At 47.7% G+C, this 24,135-nt stretch overlaps 1 protein-coding gene and 1 long non-coding RNA gene across 2 annotated transcripts; both read right to left on the bottom strand.

Annotated features, from left to right (window-relative positions):
• Positions 1-767: 767 nt before the first annotated feature.
• plscr3b (phospholipid scramblase 3b) lies at positions 768-17,016 on the bottom strand. Its single transcript, XM_006627564.3, has 8 exons — positions 16,656-17,016; positions 10,338-10,452; positions 6,728-7,047; positions 6,300-6,342; positions 4,952-5,172; positions 4,034-4,195; positions 3,279-3,440; positions 768-3,162 (listed from the first exon to the last, which is right to left on the bottom strand). Exons 2-8 carry the CDS (start codon positions 10,348-10,350, stop codon positions 3,103-3,105), a joined length of 981 nt encoding a protein of 326 aa, XP_006627627.1. The 5' UTR covers positions 10,351-10,452; positions 16,656-17,016; the 3' UTR covers positions 768-3,102.
• Positions 17,017-18,602: 1,586 nt separating this feature from the next.
• On the bottom strand, positions 18,603-22,933 carry LOC107076623 (uncharacterized). Its single transcript, XR_001477807.2, has 2 exons — positions 21,770-22,933; positions 18,603-20,091 (listed from the first exon to the last, which is right to left on the bottom strand). It is a non-coding gene; the product is annotated as an uncharacterized lncRNA (long non-coding RNA).
• Between the last annotated feature and the right edge of the window lie 1,202 nt (positions 22,934-24,135).

The raw sequence follows: 24,135 nt of genomic DNA, 5'->3' as shown, positions 1-24,135 counted from the left end.
ATCACATTCAATTGTTTAACGGGATCTGTAGACAGGTTTGATCTGCAGAGCCGAATCCGGACTACAATGGAAGGGAGCTCCTGCGGACTTCCCATGGAGTCGCACAAGTGTGCAATTTGCCCACGGCGAGTACACAGGGTGCACTCGGTGCCAAACCCTGCAGTATAGCAGGCCTAACCCAGACTTCCTCAGAGTAACAGCTCCTCTTGCTCACCTCTCTCCTCCCAACCCGCGTCCTCATGAGCCCTCTGGCCGCTGGGTTTGTTTCAGCCGAGCCCTTGGCCAGTTTAATTTAACCCAACTTACTACGCAGACATTTGTGGATGGTTTGTGGCTCTGCTTCTACACGAGATTTCAAAATGTGGTGCGTTGGCGTGTTTGCAGGTGTAAATCAGCACACTCAAAAGAGATGGTAAATTGGTCCAGATAATCTAACAATGGGCTGATTTAGGTGATGAAGAGCTGTATTGGTATAAAAGCCTTCAGAGACACTAGCTCTCCGGGGTCACAGCTGAAGCACTGTGATTTCTTTGATAATCAGCAGGATCTATCGAGAAATTAAGAGCTGCTCATCTCGAAGCATAACACTGCAAGTGCTGAAGCTCAGTAGTACCAGCTATAGAAGACTTGAAACAAAGAGGCTTTGTCTGGTTTGAAAACTAGTTTTGCCTGGGGCAGCAGACTCTTGAACATCCTGGCATGTTGGGTCATTCTGTGGCAGGACAGAAACTGAGCAAAAATGAAAGACGTGGACAGTAGCCGGACAGTATGTTTTAAAAAACTGATATTTTATTGGTTCAAAACAAACAATGCTGGTTTTATTTTTGTTTAAGGGTTATAAAAAATGCAGGTGCAAAGCAGGTCATCAACAGAGCTCCACTGTTAATGTCATGCAAGACACCAGATACATGTGTATGCCCTGTCTCTGTACTCATACATACACACAGAGAAGAAAAACACTTCCCCAACAGCTGTCTGTAAACTGGGATTCGGGTGGTCTGGTCAAGTTATGGTTTTGAGTACCTTAGCCACTAGACGAAGATGAAGATCAACGACTGAAGGCAAGGCAAAGACAAACAGAGCAGGAAAAAAGCACAAACAACACAAGGGACAAAATTACAAAAGTAAAATAAAAAAAGAAGGGCGAAACAGGTCTAGACAAACTCGCAGAAACTCTTTTTTGAAACACAGCGATCGATTTGCACATACTAGCATCCTTGTAAAACACCATCTATGTCTATTTTTATTGTAAATGACAAACATTGAAATGCATAGAAGAACAAGAGCCAAAATCAATCATTTAAATTATTCACCACCCAGCTCCTGTTATTTACAAAATATGTTCCCACTGTGAAGAAAACTGTACAGAAGAGAGCAAGACGGACTGAGGCATGCGAGACGTGGGGAGGTACTACAATCCACCTAATCCCAATGACACATGGGCGACAGCTGTGAGGGGAAAGAGGCTCACCTGTTCCTGTCATCACAGACTAGTGAGCAGCCAAAGGCACAGCTTTCCTCAATGAACAGAAAGAAGGAACAAGTCCATAGCAGTGCTGTGCGGTTAAGGCACTGGCGCATGAAAAAGTGTAGGGTGAAGGCACCGCAGTGAGGAGAGTTCCCGACCCAGACTGGGCACGGAAACTGCAGGAATAAGCTCCTCCAGGGGCGGAACACTGTGCAACAAAACGAAGGCAAGGGCCGGGCTTATTGGATAAAGGCTGCTCGGATCACAAAAAGGCAAAAATAAAAACACTGTGCAGTTGACTGGAATGACTAAAGTGTCACTTGATGACAAGTGACTGAAGAGCTTTTTGACTCAACAGAATGGAAAACAAACTCCAGGTGTAACATTATCCAGTGCCACAAAACATCTCAACAGTCTTGCATATCTAAAAAATCATGCAGATCCATATAATATCATACATAGTGTTTTGTTCAATTAACGTATTCTGGACTACTCAAGTCTACACCATAGCTATATTGAAGGGCTGCTCTTTAATTCTGGCCCAAAGCACATTACACACTACACACTTTTCTGAGTTATCATATAAGTGACTTCTTAAGTATTTGTTGTTTATATAGGACACATTAGTTCATCTTAAAAGACAGGACAGGAACTGTGCCAAAAGACAAGGGCACACCTGTAAGTTCAGAATGATGTGAGCTAAATGACTCCTGAATAGTCAAGCTGTGGAGAAATGCTGTCACACAAACATGCCTTTAATTGACAGTTATCCAATTATCCTTGTCCCAAAGAGTCCTGGCTGTAACAGCGTGGGGCAGGAATGAGTCAACCCCTCCTCTGGTAATTGTGAAGTCTTTGGTGATACCATAAGATCATGCCACTGGGCCAGGGTTCAGAAACAAGGCTGTTGTGCACATGGCATTAACCACAAAAAAATAAAATAAAAATCAGGGTTAAGTTGGCAGACCTGTGGGGTCTTTGGCCTAGGAGAAACATGTTAAAACCCAACCCAAGTGCTAACCCAACCCAAGTGCTACTGAACCTTGAGTTCACAAAAACAAGAAGGCATACAGAAATACAAAAGAAAGGCCGAGTCCCGGACGCAGACTGGACCCTGTGGCGTGTTTGACTGGCATTTCTCCACTGTAGCAGGAAGAGAAAGCCTTTCCCCAGAAGGCAGCTCAAAGAAAGGGAATGTGCATAAGGCATCGCTTCCTCTTTTGGGTTTTTCCAAGCCCATCCCGTTAAGGTTCTCCACCCCAACCCATCCCACCCTTCCACTTTCCCTCCTTTCCTTGTGCAAGAACCCCACCGAGGGGGAGCCTCTCCCGAAGTGGACTTCAGGTGGAACGACAACCTGCACGATCAGATCGGATCGGAAACGTAAACCGGACCTCCGACAGGTTTCCGGGGCACGTGGGGTTTTGGAGAGAAGGTGACAAGAGACAAACTGGGGAGCTGACAGACCAAGGGGGCGGCATTCCTGTGGGGTGCAGCGAGTGGAAGAGTGGGGCAGGAGGAGACGAGGGGCTGGAGGATGCACTAGGGAAGGAGTGTTTTGGGCGTTTTCTCCTTGGAAACGCAGCGGGGTCTGGTTCGGTCGACGGTTCGATCCCGGCTCTCGCTCCCCCTTCTCAGGAGAAGACAGTACTGCGCTGGTTAGCGTCTCCCACCTTCTCGAAGAACATGAAGTCCTAGAAGAGGGCAATGGCACGAGAGAAAGAGAGAGAGAAGACCCAGGGGTGGTTAGACCTCCACAGCCGACGCCACGATCGAGCCTCCCCACGCCCCGCTGGGACCCCTCACTCACGAGGAGGAAGCAGGCTCCCATCAGCACGGCCTTCATGTTGACGTCCATGTCCATGGGGAACTGGATCCCGAAGTTGTCCGCGTCGGTGAAGACCTCCTTCAGCAGGCCGCTCCACTGCTTGCTGATCCGCCCAATGCTGGCACCCCCGTCCTTGCCCTTCAGCTGAACACACACAGGCACACGGCACCGCTCACATCACACGCGACGCCCAGCTGGCAGCCCCTCTGGAGCTCAGCAGGTGTGAGCCTGGCCAGTACCTGGAGGGGAGACCTCCTGGGAGAGCTAAGGTTGCGGCTGGAAGAGGTGTGAATGGGACCAGTAGGGGGCGCTCATTCTTGAGGTCCTAATGCCCCAGAATAGTGACGGGGACACTATACTGTAAAAAGGCTCTGTCCTTTGGATGAGACATAAAACGTAGGCCTTTACAAATATGCAGGGCGTTTCTTGGAAAGAGTTGCTACCCCAATGTCCTTGCCTCCCCTCTCTAAACTGGTTTCATCACTCTGCTCTCCTCCCCACTGAGAGCTGGTGCAGGGGGAGTGTACTGGCGCACTATGGCTGCCGTCACATCTATCCAGGTGGGGCTGCACACCGGTGATGGTGGAGGGGAGTCCCCAGTTACTCTATAGCGGTTTGAGTGGAGTGTCCAGATTAGTGTAAGGCTTATTATTTATTAACGCACCATCCCCTGCTGCCTGCTGCCGTTTTGCACCCCGCCCCTCTACTGCCCTTCCGCCCCCCCCGCCCCCTCTCACCTCGAAGTTGATGTCCCCACAGCAGTTGCAGGCGAAGCAGGGCCCCTCCAGCTTCAACACCGTCTCCTTGGAGGAGTTCTGGATGGAGAACTTGGGCAGGAAGGGGTGCCAGTCCTGCAGCACGTAGCCGATCGTGGTGCCCGGTGGCGCCTGCACCTCCATCTACCAATCACAAGCCAGACACTAGTCACCCGAGATCCCGACCGGACCCCGTGCCCCGGTCCATTTTTAGAAGCGCAGCACCCTCCCTCCTGGTCCCAAACCGGCAGGTCACACTCCCTCCCAGCCTCTTGCGTGAGCAGACAAGACAACAATGCTGTTCTTGTACCGTGCCGTTTCCAAGGCAACAACTGCTCCCAAGAGAACACTTGTGAAACCGAAGCACGGGGCTTAATTCTATTAGCGCATAAATTGAAAAACAGGCAGGCGGTGGTCTAGGAACAACAGCCACATCAGTGCCTTTCTGCACCATTGGTGGCCAAAGCACAGCACAAAACACTAATGCATTACTACTGGTGCAGTGAAGGATTATTCTATTAACTAATACTCTCCTGAACAGCACAGCAGAGATCTCCAGCCCTGGTCCTGGAGAGCCCCAGACCAGCACTGTTTGTAGGGCACTGTTAAATCACCCATTTCTAAAGGTCCAGAGCAATTAAACAAGCGATTAGCTAAATTAAGTCGTTTGGACTAAAACCGAAGCGCTCTTCGGCCCTCAAGGACCAGAGCTCCCTTAATCGAACAGATCGCTTGCTTGATTGTTGCCAATCTTTACAAACAAGAGACCCGGAAGACTAGCGGCCGGACCTGGGTTGGAGATTGCCTGCGCCTTGGGGCTGCTCTGCTGACAGACTACTAAGCCATCCCAAAGGCATTGCCCTTCCTGCCCATACGGCGGCGGGCGGGCGGGCGCAGTACCTCCTGCAGGCAGCAGGGGCACCAGCAGGAGGCGCAGCGGAAGGGCCGGATCAGCCGGATGACCTCGCGGTCGCTGTTGTCCTTGATCTTCATGTCGAAGCTGCGCAGGGAGCCGCAGCAGTTGCGCGTGCAGCAGTCGTTCTTCTCCTTGGCTTTGTAGATCTTCTGGCCCAGGCTGTTCTTAATCTCGTACTGGTTGTTGGTCTCGAAGCCGATGAAGGCTGGACAGAGGGAGAGAGATGGGGGGGGGGAGAGACTCACAGTAAGACTGAGCACTTAGGCATACTAACGCAGCTATTAACCTGCTGAATGTGCACTGCTTGATTGATAGTCTTATTTTATTTTTATCATGTATGTACCCAAGATTTCTACTTCACTCACTGATGACCCAGCCTTCTGTAATGATTTGTCTTGGACGGTGAGGTTTATTTAAAGCTTCTCTCTTGTTTGTTTTAATCTGATGCATACATGTGTTTTTTTTTAAATCTGTTAACAGATCCTGTTGGCTTAAACATCTTTAGCTGCTGCAAATTCCCCCATCTAGGACAATAAAGGAAGTAGATTAATAATACCGCCAGCAGGAGCCAAACTCATTTCTCCAGGATTTTCACCTAGTAGCAATTGTTCCGTGTCAAATCTACTGTACTCTTCTTTCACTGTGAACTACGGAGCGAGTTCAAGACTGGAGGGGCCCATTCCCACAGCCTGATCCCTCCCGTGCCTGAAGCAGCCTAGCGCTCCTCTCAGATGCTAGGCTGTGGAGTAGCTGGCCTCACCCTCTCGCCCAGGTATTGAGCACATTCGCTTGGGCAGTCCCTGTGTGACCATCACCCTGGGAACATTTCAGCGTTTTGCTTTCTGTAACAGCCTTTCGTCCTTCACAATGAAACTTCTTCCTTCCACCACACAGTTTTATTTCACTACAGTAAGGCTGTACATGTGTCTCAGAATTGACCTAGAATTCTTGCTGATCTTCCAACACAGACCGATGGGACTCGGCAGGGCAGTGGTGAGCTTTGCTGCCTCGCAGCGCTGGTGCCCCCGGTTCAATTTCAGAACCATCTGGATGGAGCTTGTACTGTATGCTCTCCCTGTGTTCGTGTGGGTTTGCTCTGGGTTTCCTCCCACAGTCCAAAGACATACTGGTGCGTTAGTTGGGAAAACAGGCCCTGGTATGTGTGTATCTGTGTCTGTCTGGCCAGTGAGAGGTGGTGTCCCATCCAGGGTGAACCCTGACGTCCGCCTGGTGCCTGCTGGGATAGGCTCCGGCTCCCCCACGAGCCTGAACTGGAAGAACTGGTCCATAAATGGATGGATGGAAAGCCGACGGGATTCTCTGTGGCCTTACCCTCAAGGAGCTCCACTTTCTGGTGGATCAGGATCTGATCGATCTGAGAAAGAAGATCGGGAGAGAGGCAGAGTGAAACATCCCCCCAGTCCGTCCGTTGCAAGCTGTGGGATCTAAGCAGCGCGCGGAGCCTGAAAATAAGCTCATTTCCTGGATTTCGAAAACCACTAACAGAAAGAGGGACGAGACAGGTGACAGAATAAACATCGGGATCATCTTACCGCTGAATGTAATCCTTTACACCTTTAAAAGACACAGACAAAAACGTTCCGCTAATGCCAATAGAAGCTGAATGAGAAATGAAACACCAGATCGGTGCCTTTCTTGCCGAGCATGCTGCAGGATTTGTTTTTCTGGAGGCTGCAGGGCCTTCCGGTCGCTACCTTTCCCGATCAGGAGGACAGACCCTCGGAGGGGAGGGCACCCACCTGAGTGAGGTACTCCAGTCCGGGGGGCACACCCACAGGCGCCAATGGGGTGTAGTTGGTGAAGTCCTGTGCAGGCCCCCTGCCGTACTCAGGCACTGCGGCAGGCGGATGGGGGCTGACCGGGCCAGGCTGGTACATCACGGGGCCACCCGGCTGCATGGGGGGACCCCCAGGGGGGGGCTGGTACCCCATCGCAAAGCCAGGTGAGGGTGCAGACATGCTGGGGTCTCCATACCCAGGCTGAGGCATGGGGTAAGGAGGCATGGAGTACCCCCCTGCCTGGGTCATGGGGTACGGGGGCTGGTTTGCGTAAGGGTAACCTGCAGGGAAAAAACAAGGCAGTGGGCAGGATTTCAAAATCGCCACTGGGACACAGGACTGTGACCCGAGCAGCTTTCCCCTAAACAAATCAAAAGTGTCTCCCTGCAAGGTCGCTTTAGTAAGCTACTCCATATGTTGACGGCTCTCCTTCTAAAAAAACAAAAACACTTCCCAGCACCTGTGCACAATCAGCCACCGCTAACCGGTTCAGTTACCTTCATTTGGAAATAACGCCTTTGAGTCGACATTGGAAAAACATAAGAATGGTTACAAACGAGAGCAGGCCACGTGGCCCATCTGGGTAATGGGGATGCTGGTATTTAACTGATCTAAGCAAAATTCTTACTGATTCTGTGAGACACAAACCAGAGGACGCAAGAGATCTGCTGAGATCAGCTGAACTGCAGAGCACCTTCTGTCGTGATCGACACCGTTTCACACAATGAGCACAGACAAAGCACCAGTGGGGAGCAGGACAGACCTTCTGGCTCAGAACTCACGCCTGAAGCGTCGACTGCCTAGACAGAGCCTCGGCCCCACAGTGCAGCTAAATCACAAGACCCAGACCTCACTTGCCTGCCACACAGGAGCAACGCCCCACTATGTACACTAGTGCACACTATACTCACCAAACGGGCGTCACCGTTTCCTCTGATATGGCTTAACAGTACTTCTCACTCTGCTTGACCCGATGCCTTTTCTTCCATCTCACAATCAGCCCTGAACTGAGCTTCACCTTTTCACAGTCTTCCACAACATGGCAAACAATGCTTATAGGTCTCGGTCACATGTCCAGGACGTGCATACACTGTATACAGATCCAAGTTCTCCATAGGAGGTGCCAAGATCTAGATATCCGTTTTATAAATAAAGGTACTGTTCCCGCAAAATATGCTCGACCACCAGTATAAATGACATACCCCATTATATCTCTTAAACGTTAAATAAAGAAAAAAGGGAGGGCAGGGTTCTGCCAAAAATGGGTTTAAGAGGAGATCCCACCCATGTCTGCAGTGTGGGTGTGGCTCAGCAGTAAAATAAATGGCATAAAAATAAAATCTCCCAGCAAAGTCTACTTCCAATACATCCTCTAATTGCAGGGTTCTCGAGAGTTCTGATTACACCACCGCCACCCTTTAAACATCACAGACAAGTGTTCGGTGGACACCAGTGGGGCTCCACTTCATCCAACAGGCATGTGCAATCTTGAAAAGCACAGAGCCAGTCACCTAATGGGGTCTTCTGTGAGAGAGCCTCCTGGGAAAAACTAAGGCTGCTGCTGGAAGAGGTGTTAGTTGGGCCAGCAGGGGGCGCTCACCCTGCAGTCCATGTGGGTCCTAATGCCCCAGAGTAGTGACGGGGACACTATACTGTAAACAGGCGCTGTCCTTTGGATGAGACGTAAAACAGAGGTCCTGACTCTCTGTGGTCATTAAAAATCCCAGGGCGTTTCTCGAAAAGAGTAGGGGTTTAACCCCAGTGTCCTGGCCAAATTTCCCATTGGCCTTTACCAATCATGGCCTCCTAATAATCCCCATCTATGAACTGGCTTCATCACTCTGTTCTCCTCCCCACTGAGAGCTGATGTGTGGTGAGCGTTCTGGCACACTATGGCTGCTGTCACATCATCCAGGTAGGGCTGCACACGGGTGGTGGTGGAGGGGAGTCCCCATTACCTGTATAGCACTCTGAGTGGAGTGTCCAGAAAAGCGCTATATAAGTGTAAGCAATTATTATTATTATTATTATTATTATTATTACCGCAAACCAAGGATCTGGGGACAGAAGGGGAAGGTCATTCAGAACAGACAACAGGAGTCATCTTGCCACGAGGGCCTGAAGTAGTGTGTCACCACCTCTCGAGCTTCGGCCACGCCTGCAGGCAATAGCTTGATCACAAATCATTACGACCCCCCCCCCCCGCCTCCCTTGTTATGTTTTTGGCAGAAGCAGCTTCTCATCTCTCAATCTCTTCCATTCTTGTAGTCCAATCCATTACAAAAGTAACTTTTTTTTAATCCTCGACGGCATAAAAAAAAAAGGAACGCCTGCCAATTTCGGATCTACCAGTTCCTCCAGTTAATAAGCAGCCTTGTTGGTATTAATAGAGCTGTGAAATGAAGCAGTGGACCAGAACAGGAATTGCCCCTCCCAGCTTATTGTGATGTCTCGTTAGAAAAGCAGGTTTTTTGCTGAGTCGGGGGGAATGAGCCGCCCACGCGCAGAGACACACCTGCAGGCTGCTGCCATGTGAGAGCTTTCGAAAGCGCCATTTTTTCCACCCTCTGTCAAGCATCACAGCTGATACCGGAGCCCCTCTCCTGTACATCCTCACATGCACTGGGGTGGGGAGAGCAAACATTAAGTAGATCAAACGGATTTTTCCGTCCGGGAACCATGCAAATCGAACAAAGCCAGGCGTGGCCTCTGTGCGCAGCGGAAACTCCTCTCCGCTTTGCATCGCTGACGTCTTGAAAGCAGCTCATTTGCGTTACACATTTGCGTTCTTTACAGCTCCTATTCAGAACCGCCACATTTAGTAGCTTTTGCTCGCACGCCTGCATTTTTTGGAATTGCAAGTGAGTAAATCTGGGCTCCGTGCCACAGTTGTGCTCACACTGTGACTGTCCCTCCCCGATGTCAACAGATCCACTGCGAGAGGTGTGGGACCGATACCTCTGGGGTGGTCAACACTGCAAAATTTTTGATTTTGTATCAAGTGAGTTGAAATTGTTTTACCTTGGGGACTTGGTCCTGGGAAGTTTTCTACTTGCAGCTAATTAGGTTTCCTGCTGATCACCCTCTATGCAAGGGTGCCTGTGGTCCGTACCTGTGTTGGAGTCTGATCTGATCTGAGCAAGATCATGCAATGCATAGCATGCATGATCCATTCCAGCTTTTAATCAGGTGTGAACTCACTAAATATACACTTGATTGCTGGCTCATGATGATCTTGCCAACAGCCAATTGTAAGCCACTCCACTATACAGGCCACTGTTGTAATGGAAAGCATAACAGTCCAGTGCTTAAGTCCTGCACCCAAAAGGCCCTGAAGATACCGAGATACTAAAGGGATCTTGATATGTTTGTGCATGTTCCATTTTATGCTCGGTACTTTGTCAGAGCTGCATCTTACCAAGAAAATGTATCTCCCCCCCCCCACACACACACACACACCACTGTTTTCTCACAATCCCTAGATTTAAAAAACAAATTGAAAAGGCCTAATCTATATACTCCATGACATCTGGAAGCCCGTCTAGCACAGGAGGAGAATTGGGCGTCTTACCTGGAGCTGCCATGCTGGGGGGGAAGGAGAGGTCACAGGGAGGGGCAGTTAATGTCTCTGGCAACAAGAGTGGAAATCCGAGCTTTGCTTCCTCTCCTTTTAGTCACCGGGTTGCCTGGAGACCACCAGAGAGGGAAAGAGGGAGGGGAGGGATGGTGTGGGAGGGAGAGAGAGAGAGAAGGAGAGAATGGAGGATGAGATAGGGCAGGTCAGTGTGGAGCAAATTCCTTGCTATAAGTGTTCTGCATTACAGAGCCACACAGCTCTAAGCGAATTTGCCCTCTTTAGTAAGATGCGTTTACCTTCTAGATCTTTATTTAATTATTTTCCACAATAAAAGGGCACTGCGGAGCACTGAGAGAACGGGACTGAAACGGAGACAAACAAGACCATTTCTACCGCCCAGTCGCCATAGCCACTGGAGTCAGTCACAGGCTGAGGGCCAGCCAGATCACAAGTGCAGAACACAGGCCCACACAGAGCAGTCCTGCTTCCTTCTGGACTGGAAGAGAAGCATGCCAGCAGCTATATCACCCTGCAACTCACAACTGGCAGCCCACTGAACCTCAGCAGGTATGAGCCTGGTCAGTACCTGGATGGGAGACCTCCTGGGAAAAACTAAGGTTGCTGCTGTAAGAGGTGTTAGTGGGGCCAGTAGGGGGCGCTCACCCTGCGGTCTGTGTTGGTCCTAATGCCCCTGTCTAGTGACAGGGACGCTACACTGTAAAAAGGTGCCATCCTTCGGATGAGGTGTAAAAGTGAGGTCCTGACTCTCTATGGTCATTAAAATTCACATGGTGTTTCTTGAAAAGAGTAGGGGTGTTACCCTGGTTTCCTGGCCAAAGTTCCCATTGGCCTTTACCAGTCATGGCCTCCTAATGATCTCCATCTATGTTCTCCTGGTGAGTGTACAGGTGCATCATCCAGGTGGGGCTGTACACTGGTGGTGGTGGAGGGGAGTCCCCATTACCTGTAAAGCTCTTTGAGTGGAGTGTCCAGAAAAGCGCTATATAATTATAAAGAATTATATTAGAATTTGTCCGCAGACAAATCTTTTTTAATAATCTTGTAACGTTTGCAGCTGGCTTGTCCTCTTTCCAAGATGTAGCTTGAAGAGAAAATCTTTGACGATCACGGCTCCAAGCCCACACCACTCAGGAGTCCCCCTAACCATCATCTGGCAGGAGGCAGCAGTTTTTGTCTTCTCCCTGGGAGACGGGATCTAATAAACAGACGGGAAAGAATTCCCCTTTTTTTTGCAAACATCCAGGGCGCCGTGCAGCACAGCAGCAGTCAGCTGACTTCGGCCTGGCACAGCGCCAGCCTGCCACCACAAACCTTCCCTTTGTGAGCCTATCAAATTTCTCCTCACATCTCCAGGAGGACGGGGAATAAGCAGACAAGGTCCAGCACTTTCAGACCACTTGAAACCACTGCTCAGTTAGCTCGTCGGTAGAGCATCAGACTTTTAATCTGAGGGTCCAGGGCTCACATCCCTTTTCGGGCGTTTGCTTTTCTTGATGGGCGGAGCGGTGGCTCTGTGGCTCAGGATTTGCGTCTGTGGCTGGAAGGTTGCCGGTTCGTATCCCAGGTCCGGCAGAGGAATCCTGCTCTGTTGGGCCCCTTAGCAAGGCCCATAACCCCAACTGCTCCAGGGGTGCTGTATAAATGGCCGACCCTGCACTCTGACCCCAGGCTTCTCTCCCTGCCTGTGTGTCTCACGGAGAGCAAGCTGGGGTCTGCGAAAAGACAACTTCCTAATGCAACAAATTGTACGTGGCCAGTAAAGTGATCTTTTATCTAATAAACCACGTCAAAACGTCTCCCGCTGACAAGTCTGCTCCAGTTTGCAGAAGCAGGTGAAAACAAAACGTTCGTATTCATTTCCTAGAGCAGCCCGTGAATATCTGCTCCGATCATAGTCGGCAACAGCAGATGCTGGACCATCCTGTGTTGTTTTCGTACGAGAGCCTGCAGCTTTCATCACAAAGCCTTCCACTATTCTTTCCAACAAAGAACCTCTCCTGAGCCAGGCAGCTTGCTTTTCCAGAGCTTATCTCCGTTTTCCATGGAAAACCTTTTACAGGGAAGTCATGAAAAACCTCCAATACCCCAGTCCCATGGCTGGGGGAGCCCATAAACTAAACGGGCACTTGCAAATTCTATTTTATGGTTTACAGCACTTCCTCAGCACTAAATCGGCAGGATTGCCTGCACGTCTGCTGAGGGACACTGGTGTTTTTAACAGCCCGTGCTCTTAACATTAGTCACACAGCTCACGTCCGTCAGCTGTGTTATTGATCTTTTGGGGGGAAAGCATTGATTAGCCTCCGTTTCTCAGTCAAAAGGAGTACCAATTTCCTGGATAAGTGGTAGAAACACTACTAGCAATAAACCAACAAGTGAAAGAGGAGGAAAGGAAAAATAATCATTTGCAGTGATGTGCAACCACTCTGGGATTGTGCGGTGGGATGGTAACCCGCAGATCCCAAACTTCCAATCAGAATCTGCGTGATATTAAACACAACAGTGAAATATGGCTGCCTAGTTATGAATCACAGTCCCTGGAGCTGCTGGCTTCTCAGGCATTTCTCACAGCATGAGAGGGGATCTGGTTTCAGGCAGAACCTTTAATTAATCAAAATACCAAGAAGTGTTGTTCCAGCTAACGAATCAGCATTGTTTAATTGCACCGATTCTTTTTTTTTTACGAAAACAGCAACATGTTTGCTTGTTTTGATGCATAAACCACCTGGAAACAAGCCATTACGTTATCTGGGTCTCTTGAAATCATCAAAAGCTTAATACCTGCAGAGTGCTGTTCAGTTGGTCTAACTAGTGCTCAACAGCGTATGGGCATGAACCATTTTACGAGTACAGGCTAACAGTGGCCTGCAACCCCTCTCCTCGGAACCCTTTGTCCTGAAGGTTTATAGCAAAGAGAAAACAGGAACTTCTACTAATTAAGCAACAGATTGATCTGGTTAAGGTTATTCAGAGCTTGGCAGGCATGAAAATAAGAGATTACCAGAGCTCTCTGGGATGCAGAACTCTTGGCTAAGGTAACATTTGTGCAGAAGTACAATATTGCAAATTCGCTGCACGTCATGTATGATTTGTCAAAGAAGTATGTAAATATCTGTCATGTTAAACTTTTAGGGCTCCCACCCCCTTGCGTGGAAGTTTGAACAATACTCTTCGGGAGCTGCCCATCTTGGTTTTCATGCAAGCTTTCACCGTAATGAATCGCCTAAGCTGAGCTCCGGCTGCCGTTCCCTTCCCAGCTCCGAGATCGCCTTTTCACTGAGGGCCGATCCTCACCAAGCCACAGTTCAAAAGGGAATTGTTTGGGGGTTTTTTTTCCCTACGGAGGACATGGGATAAAAAATAACTAGCATTTCTGTGCTGCGTGTGCCCAAAAACCATAAAGGTGATTTTTTTTCTAGTACAACGTGAGGCAGGTGGGTAACGGCCCATGTTGAATCGATATCGAACGACCCAGAAGAGAAGACCCATCCCCTCTGGTTCCATCTCAGCTCGACCCAGAGCACTCCACAGATATCCAAACCCCTCAGCCTGCTCACACTTTAAATAGAAATTTGCCGTCTCACCTGTGGCATCAGACACCTTTATGGTTCCAGAAGGCCGCAAAAGCAAACGGGCAAACAGCAGTCAGGTGACTTCCATCGCATTAGGACGGTACCCTGGGGTCAAGAGGGTGGGGCGGAAATGGCCGAACTCTGGGTCAACTCTTGGCGTGATGGATAACAACATCACAAAGCACACCTCACGTGTGGGTTTTTTCCCATGACAGAGGTCGCTTCTGAAAAGAGTGCTGGGAAACGTGACAGGGTGACTCTAGAACAGGTTGGGCAGCTTTCTGCTTCCCCGTGAGATCGGGCAGGGAGCGACACACACCACGTGCACAGGAAATCTCTGTGCTTACTTCACCAGATTCGTGGGGCGCTTGCCAGCGGCCCATTATTGACAGGTATGCAGAGACAGGTCTGCGGGCGGTCCTGGGCTCCGAGTGGCCAGGCAGAGGAAGGGCGATGGCACACAAAGAGCAATTCAGAACCCGCTCTTGCACCCAGAGTGGGTAGATGGGTGGCACCTTGTAAAGGGGAGGGGGGGCAGTGTGGAGCTGTGAAGACTGGGAAGGTTGTTATCTGCACTTATTGAGCTGCCTCGGAAAAACAACCCGTCCGAAGGCTTTGCTTCTTTGTCGGCTCAAACTTCCTGTGTCAATGAAATCGGATCGGAGTTATAATTTCCACTCAGCTGTGCTTATGGCCATGTTGCACTTTGTTAAACACATCTGTTTTACTTTTATGAAGGGACTGAGCCAATTCGCTGCAGCATTAAATCCTGGGAGTCTGCTTTTCCGCCCTGCCTAAATGCCCCGGATCAGATCGGAGTCCTGGTGACCCCGCGAGAGGAGGGCGTGTACTTTTAGCCAGTTTGGTAGGAGTTCATCCTCTGAGAATCTCACCCAAACTTTTGTTGAAAGAAGCCGGGATATCGCCTTCGAGAACAAGGCTGGGATTCTTGTACCATGCTCCCGCCACCCTCTGCGTAAAGACCCGCTTCCTGTGGTCAGTTTTAAACACGCTGCCTTCATTACAGTGGACTCCGCAGCCACAGATGATGCTGCGCTATTCTCCAGATTGTGATTCATTTAGGCCTTTTTGTTGGGTCTATCATAAAGACAGAACTCACAGGAATAACTCGGAGGTCTAAAAAGGGGAAAGAACACATGGTTGTAATCTGAACCAAGGAGGCTGCGCCACCTGGGACACAAACAGTAGCCAACTGAGAAGGAATGTGTTGTCCCAGGAAGATCATTGGCTTCAGAAACACTTCCGGAAGAGGTGGAAGTGTGCTTTTCGTTCTAAATGAGCTGCATGACGGAGGAGCTTGGAAACACAAAATACAGGCTAGTGTCCCATAGTTCACGCATGCATGCGCTGCATCCGCAGAGCTGAGCACAGGACGGATCTTCAGGCCTGCCAAGAGCACCCCTGTCCTCTCGAAGAGCTGCTCAGGGCTCGGCCCAAGGAGGACACGTGGGCTTCAAGGCGAATTCGAGGCAAATGCGTGACCAGCTCGGAGGCGCCGTTGATGGAGGCGATCGCGTTCGTTACTGAACCGCCGGGGCACCGCACAGACTTCCCAGCGCCTTTCAAACAGGATGCCCGGAGATAATACTGCTGTCTGACCTCGGACAAGTATGCCCCTTCGCCCAAGATGAGTCAAAGATGAATTAAACCTTATTAAGAAATATCAATCATCTGGCATGCTAAGTAGTGGCGCGGTGTTTATCTGATGTCTTGTCTCAGTCAAGTAACTGCTCAGAATGATAGCGAAAATAACGCGGCAGTGCAGTCTGACTTGCAACTGGTTTCGCTTCCTCTGTATCGAGACCAACAACCGTGTAGGTCTGCATGCCCTGCTGTAGAACAACAGCTCTGGGGGGTCCTCAAGAGAGTCTGGGCCAGGCAGTCCGTCCAGCCCGATTCTCCACCTCGATCTCTGTCCCAAGAGACTCCGGACCAGCTCCGACCGACTGTTCGGCGCAACCCTACCTACGCCTACCTCCCACCCCTCCTACGCCTTCAAAAGAAATGAGCGCAGACCACAGAGGGGCTCAATGTGCCTTCAAAGCTAAATAATTCAAAGCACAGCTCGTCTTCAGAACCGCTCGGATACTCTGTGAATAAGGCTCACAGCCTCCCCTCTCGGTCCGCGCAAATTAACGCTACAAATGTTCGCAACCACGGGGGGGAATAAGCGGGAGAAGAAACATAAATTAACCGGAAAAAAAAAACCCAGAACTCAGAAAATTCAGCACGCCAACATGTCGCAGGGGAGCTGTGTTTTTAGTCACAGTGAATTTGCAGTACACACGTCGAGCGGGGTGTCGGGGGGAGGTGGATGGGGGAGAACCTTGGTCTTTGTGAGATTCAGATCCCCTGCCTGGAAGATGCGCGTTTTGGCATTGGGTTTTCGCTTCCTTCCTTCCTTCTTTTGAGCCGTGTGAACGCCAGGGACCCTCCCCCGTCTCATCGCGCAGCCCTATGCGCCCCAGTGCGGTTTCCTTATCTCCGGGGCTAGTCGAGGATCACAGGTTAGAAACAGAAAAAACAAGACTGAAGGCAGCGAACCGGCGCGCTTAATGAACACGCGTGACTTCGAGACCAAGCCACGCTAAATTCCCCGAAGAATGCCTGCTTTAGATTTGTTCTTTTGTCCTCAAAAAACAGTTTGCCTCCCCGCCTCCAGAAACGAGTTATTATTAAAATTCTTGAATTTTCTTACCCGGATCAGGGATTTCCAGACAAATTCCAATCGGGATCGCGTTTTAATTCCACAACCGGAAAGAAAAACAACAACAGCACAAGACTAAAGTCGTAAAAACACCTTCTCTCCAGGGTGAAAGTCGAAGCGCTCGGCGCTAGCTGCTTTTGGTTAATACCTCCTTTTCTGACACCCCGCCCCGCAGTTTGACGCGAGTAGGCAGTGAGGTCACAGGGTGTTCACTTGCGAGCTCCCCCCCGCCTCGCAGTCTCCGTCTTGCGGCTAAAAAGGGGCTTATCGGCTCTTGAACCCGGTTTCGAGGGAACGCTGGAGGGTGTCTGTTCCCTCTCTGCTTTATTCAGTCACTTAATCTCCGACACAGTCTCGTAATGTGGGATTATTTTATACCGGGAAGTCAGTCACGTGTTTTTTCCCCAGATTAATGAAAAACAAAACGCTTTTTTTTTTAGCAAAGAAACACTGTATATGCAGGCAGTGCGTGGTATTTACACTCTGTACAACTTCTAAACGGATCGCTCCAAGATACTTTATTTCTAATCACACGGTTTATAACGGCAGAATAAAGAGTTTGTGATTGTGATTATTTGCATCGTTATCTTGTGTATTATTTTATTGTTGTTTTTTTATCGTTGTTGTTGTTGTTGTCTTTCTGTAAAGCGTTTCGAGGAGCCACCTTTAAAGGCACTATATAAAATAAAGATGATGATGATCATTATTATTAATAATTAAATTGTCTTACTAGTTTTAAGTGGGCTAGGGCGAGTCATTATCATTTATTATTATTTAAAATAACATATCCTCAGAGATGACATGCGTGTTTTTGTTCTTATGAGCTCCGATTGTCTTGTTGGTTTAAGTAAAACTATATTAAAACTGGATTGATGTCATAATATAAGTCCTTTTTTAATGTTTCACATTTTAGTTTTTGTACAACACCGAAAAACTTTCACATATAGGTTCATATGTAGAATATGGACTAAGGACTAGGGTGCCTTTACCTGCTGTGTGGAGTTCGCATGTTCTCTTTCGTTAAGTAATAGCAGGTTAGTTGAATTGGTGTCTAATTATTCCATAAGCGCGCGTGTGCGACCTTTACCTGACCCATGCTTGCGGGACAGGGGCAGCATTGCGCCTCCCTCACCAGTAGTAACATAGAACGTGTGCCTGCGTGATCGACATTTAGATATCAGCTCTTATTTTTCTGTTCTACCAGGGGTGTCTATACCGTAGTCAGTGCAACCACTTGTGATCTCTTGCTTTTCTGAAACTGTGTATAAAAAATGACACTTTCTTGCGCAACACAATCAGGGTCAGTGAACGTAAAGCAAATGAGCTTTGCGAAACGCGCCACAGAAGGTTGAGCTAGGAGTCTGTATCCGGCGTGCAATGCTATAAGCCGTTCTTACGCCTTGACTCCACCAGAACACACTGTATCCGCCCGTAGACCCGAGCAACTCTTTTGCAAGAATGACCTCAAAAACATTTTGTTTTTTAGAACTATTTTCTCATTGGGATTCAACAATATAAAGAACTGTCAAACGTCAAACAGGAGCAGCAAACTTTGCATACACGTATTTCCATTTACACACCAGAAGAAGGTTCCACAGCCGAAACGTTGTTTTTTTCTTCTCGTTTCAGCAGGGAATAAACCTTAACTTGTTTCTTTCCATTTACACGTTTTCTTGCCTACATCTGGCCTATTGTGTCCGTCTAAAACAGGCTTCTCTCCGTGCGCACGATGTCTATAACAAAACCTTTATTGCACTGTATAGACCTGTACATAGATATGTTGAAGCACAGTGGTGCAGTCTGCGACCTCAACCCGAGAGGTAACAGCGAGTGTTGATCAAAATTGATTTAAATCGATTCACGTAGCATACTGTCTAATCAGAGCGGTTCTGGGTTAGAGTGAGCCAGCCATTCACCACTGCCCGCTGGAACGAACAATTAATCAATCAAAGTTTATTGATCAAATGCAATGAAATGTATTATGTACATAATAATACATACCAGTACAAAAGAAACTGAATAAAATAAACTCAGACAGAGGTCGATATAAATAGTTGTACCAACGGACTGCTCTGTCAGGCATTGACGTCAGGCATTGACGGGACCTTTTTTGTGAATGTTTTAAGCACGTTATGTACAGTATATATACGACTAATAGATACAAGGCGTGCACACTCCGGAAAATACTATCGGTTACCAATGGGGAAAGTGCAACATTACTCTCATCTCTTTTTCTCTGAATCAATAATTGATTGAAATACACAACGGCTATTGATATTAATATTGAAATATTCATATTAATATGGAAAGGTTCATATCAAACACTCACAATTAAAAGGTGGATATTAAACATTCACAATTAGTCATTAAATTCACCCCTATGCTTTGTAAGCTTTTTTTCATTTTTAATTTGTTTCCTTCTACTGCGACACTGGAGAAATGTGTTTAAAAAAAGACACGGTGACTTCTCATTGTGATAATTATTCGTTCGTCATGCTGGCTTTAGGGACACTTTTGCCCTTTTCTGTCCAGTGCTGACTGATTTAATAATTGCAGACCCAGAGAAGGGTGGCACAGCAGCACAATATTTTTGCCTTGCAGCTCTGGGGCTCTGGCTCTGGGTTCAATTTCTGGGGTCCTGTCTGTGTGGAGTTTGCATGTTCTCCTTTTGTTCACATGCTCCGGTTTCTTCCCAGAGTCCAAAGACATGCTGGTAGGTTAATTGGCTTCTGGGAAAACTGGCCCTGGCGTGAGTGTGTTTGTGTCTGTCTGCCCTGTGATGGACTGGTGTCCTGTCCAGGGTGTGTCCTACCTTGCTCCCCTGTGAGCCTGAGGAGTTATCCAATGGAAGGACAGATAATCTCTGTTTCATGGTTTAAAAACCTGTTGAACAGATCCAAATCAAATTGTCTCTGGTCTTCAGAAAGCAATGATTTAATGACAGGGCCTCTCCAGGACCAGAGCTGGAGAACTGGTCTTACTCTTTAAACTGAAATCACCAAAACAGGACAGCGGTGGTCAGCCTTGGCATCTGGATTGTACTGCATTTCAAGCCTTCTCTGCAGCTAAGCTCGTTAGCACTGAGCTCGTTACGCAATTAAGGCTCAATTTAGGCCTTCCTGGACATCCTGCTGTGGCAACCAGCGCTGAACGTGCTCTGGGGTTCCCAGCCCTGGGTGTGGGGCTCCCCACGCACCTGCCAGTTTGCATTCTACCTTAAGGTTGTGTCTGCATTGATTGAACAAGTTACTTGACTGAAATCTTTGCAAGTTTATTTTTCCAATTGAAAAGCTAGAGATCCATTTGGAATGGAAGACAAAGAGTTGAGGTTCATACTGTTACTTGATCAATTAAGGGCTCAATTCCATCAATAGCAGCACATCTGGAGCCAGTCTGTGATCCAGGATCAGGGCTGGTGATCCATGCTCTGAGGGAAACAGACAAGGTGGTTAGTACAGATGGTGATGATGGTGCTGTAGGTGGTGCTCTCCTATTATGACCTCTACTCTAGGTGAGTCTGTTCTGCAGATGAGACCTTAAACCACAAGGTCATGACTACTTGGCTATTAAAGATCCCATGACCCTTTTTGCAAGGTGTCTGGCCAATCCTGGTGTCTTGGCTCATTTCCATACTGGTTTTCCACAATCTGGCCTTCCTAATTCCCCTTTAATTTAAGTAGGGAAGGAATTTGTCCCTCCTCTACCCGCGCTGCTGTGTAATGGGGTTGCGTACTTGAAGTGGGTCCCCTCCTATACCTGCAGCTATATGCAATGAATCAAACTGTTGTTAAGCGGGGTGCGGGGCCAGGTAGCCAAGGGTGCAATATTAATCTGTCCGCACGGGGGGGCAGTTGAGCTCAAGCATCACTGTTGCACGAAGGTCGATTCGTAGAATTACGGTACTTCATAGGACTAAGCAAATAGATAGATACTTTATTGATCCCGTGAGGGAAATTGCAGTGCAACAGCAGCTTAACACACACAACACAGCCACAGTGTAACGAATTATATACGAATAGTACAATACATACAATACAATACAATACAAGAGTTACTCACAGTCCGGACACACAAGAGGAAACTAGAACAGAACAGTACACAGAAAATCGTATCACACGTATGAATATAAATATAGATGTAACCATAGATATAAATATAAATATAAATGTATTGCACAGGTCCCTGGCATATATTGCACAAAAGTGGTTGTCAACGGGAAAAAGAAAAAGAAAAAGAAAGAGAACAGATGTAGCAGTAGATGTGTAAATGTGTAATAAAGGGGAATTCTAATTTTACTGTTCATATGCCTACCGCCCAGCGCTTAATCATCATCATCATCATCATCATCATCATCATCATCATAATAATAATAATAACGGTGTTGATGATGCAGTGTCTTTCATGAAAAAAGCACAAAACGAAGAAACAAGGCTCATTCCATTCCATCACAACGTGTGAGACCCGAAGGAGACTCCACGGCCCGAAAAGTTGTGTCTGACGCAGCTACCTACTCGAAAAGGAGTAAATCAGAGAAATGTTTTCCATTACAAAAAAAACAAAATTACAAAATTTACTGAAATTAACGTTGATGTAAGTGGACCGCCGCGGGAGAGTCGCAGTGTTGAAGTCCAATAGGGGCCAAATACCCGCTTGAAAGAACTTGAAATAACTCCCGGACATGAGAAGTTTGTAGTCGCACTTTTTGTCTCAAAATAGATGTTTGGGAAGATTAAGGCGTCTTTGCTTTCGAGCGCCACAGACTTTTTGCGTCTTACTTTTGCATGATATTTAGTTTTACTAAAACATGCACAAAAACATTATTATTATTATTATTATTATTATTATTATTATTATTATTATTATTATTATTATTATTATTATTATTATTATTATTATTATATATCTCTTATGCTGTAGGAGACCACTGGCTGCTTTAAGGAGCTGTCTTCCTTTGTAATCTTTTCTTCTTTTTCTTTATAGAATTCTGAAACTTGCAAGTAAAACCGGGTAACCTATTTCATTTATTTAATAAAATCGTTAACAATGCATTTAAAAATCATCCGGATTTAATTCATTGTCATACAAATAAATAATAACAACCTTACCGTTTTGACGAGGTGTCCTCTGTTCTCTTGACCGCAGGACATGCTGGTGTGCCGTCGGTTTCCTGGGTCTGTCTGGGACCCTCAGAACAAACCAACCTTGTATTTCATCTGCCGATCTGGGACACGAGGATGTAGCTTAATTGAGCTTCAGCTCTGTTTTGTATGATTCTTTTAATACATCGCTTCCCTGCCGCTGTATTTCCACACTATATTATTTTTCCGGAGCCGTAATGAGGAAATTCTCCTAAAAAAAGTTACAAAGTATTTGCCGTGCGCTGGTTTAAATTATGAGCAGTTATCGATATTCAGCCTCCTTGCTGTTTTAATCTGGCCGCTTTAGTGTGTAATCACCGCCTGCACCGTCTTTATATTAATTAATACCGCTTCGGTTTCTTGGAAAACATGTTCGTTTTTCGTCCTGACGTGGTATGAGAGCTTGTTATTATTACTTTAAACAAATCGTGATATTATCCAAATTAAATTAGTCTTCTTAATTAATTTACTTAAGCTTAATTGTAATTTTCATTCTAATTTTGCTGTCCATTTGCTTACCGCCTAGCGAATAATAATAATAATAATAATAATAATAATAATACATTTCATATAACGCCTTTAAAAGTGTCTTCTCAACGCGCTATATGCAATGACATTATTATTATTATTAAAAGTCAGGTTGGGTTCTGTGTATTCAGATATATGGTCTTCTAACATACTTTACTTTCAACTGAAAACAGAGCCGTGCTGTTTGTCTCAGAGCCCGGAGTCGGTTTGTACTTCACCCGCAGGAAGAGCTGATGTCCGCATGGGTCTGAAATGCCCAGTCGCCAAGCAAGCGCGGCAACCAGAGCTTAAATTGAAATAACTGCTCATCTGTAAAAAGAGAACGAGAGCTACAAACTTGATTATTGAGTAATAAACACAATCCACGTGTTTTTGTGCGAGATTCCCCGCTTTTTATATAGTTTGGTCAGGTACGCGTATGTGAGGTTTAACATAATTCTGAGGGCTTATTTTCGCGTGTTTTATAGAGGTTCAGCGCTTCACGCGTACCAAGCTCTCCAAACCTTCCCTCCTGTGTTATCTTGGGCGTCAGTACAACACGTATTAACGGAATGCCGCTGAGACCGACCTCCTCGTTCACCGCGCGTATCAGAAGGCACCCGGTCTGCATATCTGACCAGAGATTAGGGGCAGGCTGCATCAATGGGCTCAGGCGCACGTTTACAGAAAGCCCCAGCGGTCAGGCGTGGGGAGACTTCTCTCGGGATGCTAAATTTGGCCACAGCGGCCGATGAGCACATAAAAGGGAAGGCGGATAGGGATAGGCATTTTCAGAGCCAAGGGGATCACCGAGCCTGGACAGCACGCACACACCAGCGTTGCATGCGCCCCTACAGGCACACACAACGGCCCCCCGATAATTAATCTTTATCAGCGCGACCGATCTGGGCCCTGCCCCCGAGATAAAGCCAGCCGGCCCGGGCTCCCGCCTCTCTGCGCTGCCGGAGAATTAGTGCGCGGTTCATTTTGGGGGAACGTCTGTCATCATCCCGCTATCTTTGGACTTTGTCCTCGGCCAGAAATAGACTTAATTAGAGCAGGGCGTCTGACAGAGGAAGGGCGAAAACGTGTCGGACTGCGAGTGCGCTCCGAGGCGAGCCCCTCCCGACACTGTCCAGCGCAGAACAACCCCACCTCCCCCTCGCCGATGTCCTCGTCTTTTCTTTCCGCCCATTAGCGACAGGGCGCAGCGACGGCAGCGAGCCTGAGCCCGGCGGGAGCGCGTGGCCCCGGAGACTTCCCAGCGCCCCCGGCGGGTAGAGAGAGAGAGAGTATTTTTTTATTATTTTTATTTGCTTTGGCAACACTGATTGTACCTATCGGTCATGCTAATAAAGCACCTTGAATTGAATTGAATTGAGTATATGTCAATATTATATAATATGTCTTTGTTGTAAATGTCTGTAACATGTCTGTAGATTTTATTTTACTTCTATTTTTTGTTTTGTTCTATGTTAATTTTATTATTTTTATTTGCTTTGGCAACACTGATTGTACCTATCGGTCATGCTAATAAAGCACCTTGAATTGAATTGAATTGAATTGAATTGAGAGAGAGAGAGAGAGAGATGCCGAGATGGTCACGGCCGCACATCCACCGGGCGCACCCCCTCCTCCGCAGCGCAGAGCGGATCTCCGGAGCGACGGTGCAGTGTTGCTCCTCTCCTTGGCAGCCCTGTCTGGCGTGCTGTAGGGCCCAAAATTCAAAAATCGATGCCCCCACCTCTCCCTTCCCACAGCTCAGTTCACACTCCACTGGCGAGCTGCCTACCGTGGAGAGTTGATTTGGGGTCACATTTTAGACA

Source organism: Lepisosteus oculatus, chromosome 3, assembly GCF_040954835.1.
Source record: "Lepisosteus oculatus isolate fLepOcu1 chromosome 3, fLepOcu1.hap2, whole genome shotgun sequence".
Classification (NCBI taxonomy): domain Eukaryota; kingdom Metazoa; phylum Chordata; class Actinopteri; order Semionotiformes; family Lepisosteidae; genus Lepisosteus; species Lepisosteus oculatus.
Note: the sequence above shows the minus strand (reverse complement) of the source record. Positions and strands in the feature narration are given on the sequence as shown.

Excerpts from the sequence above, each read along its gene's own strand:
- plscr3b (XM_006627564.3), bottom strand. Across the intron at positions 6,343-6,727 it reads GACTGGAGTACCTCACTCAG|ATCGATCAGATCCTGATCCA; the intron begins GTGGGTGCCCTC and ends CTTCTTTCTCAG. Across the intron at positions 3,441-4,033 it reads GTGGGGACATCAACTTCGAG|CTGAAGGGCAAGGACGGGGG; the intron begins GTGAGAGGGGGC and ends GTGTGTGTTCAG.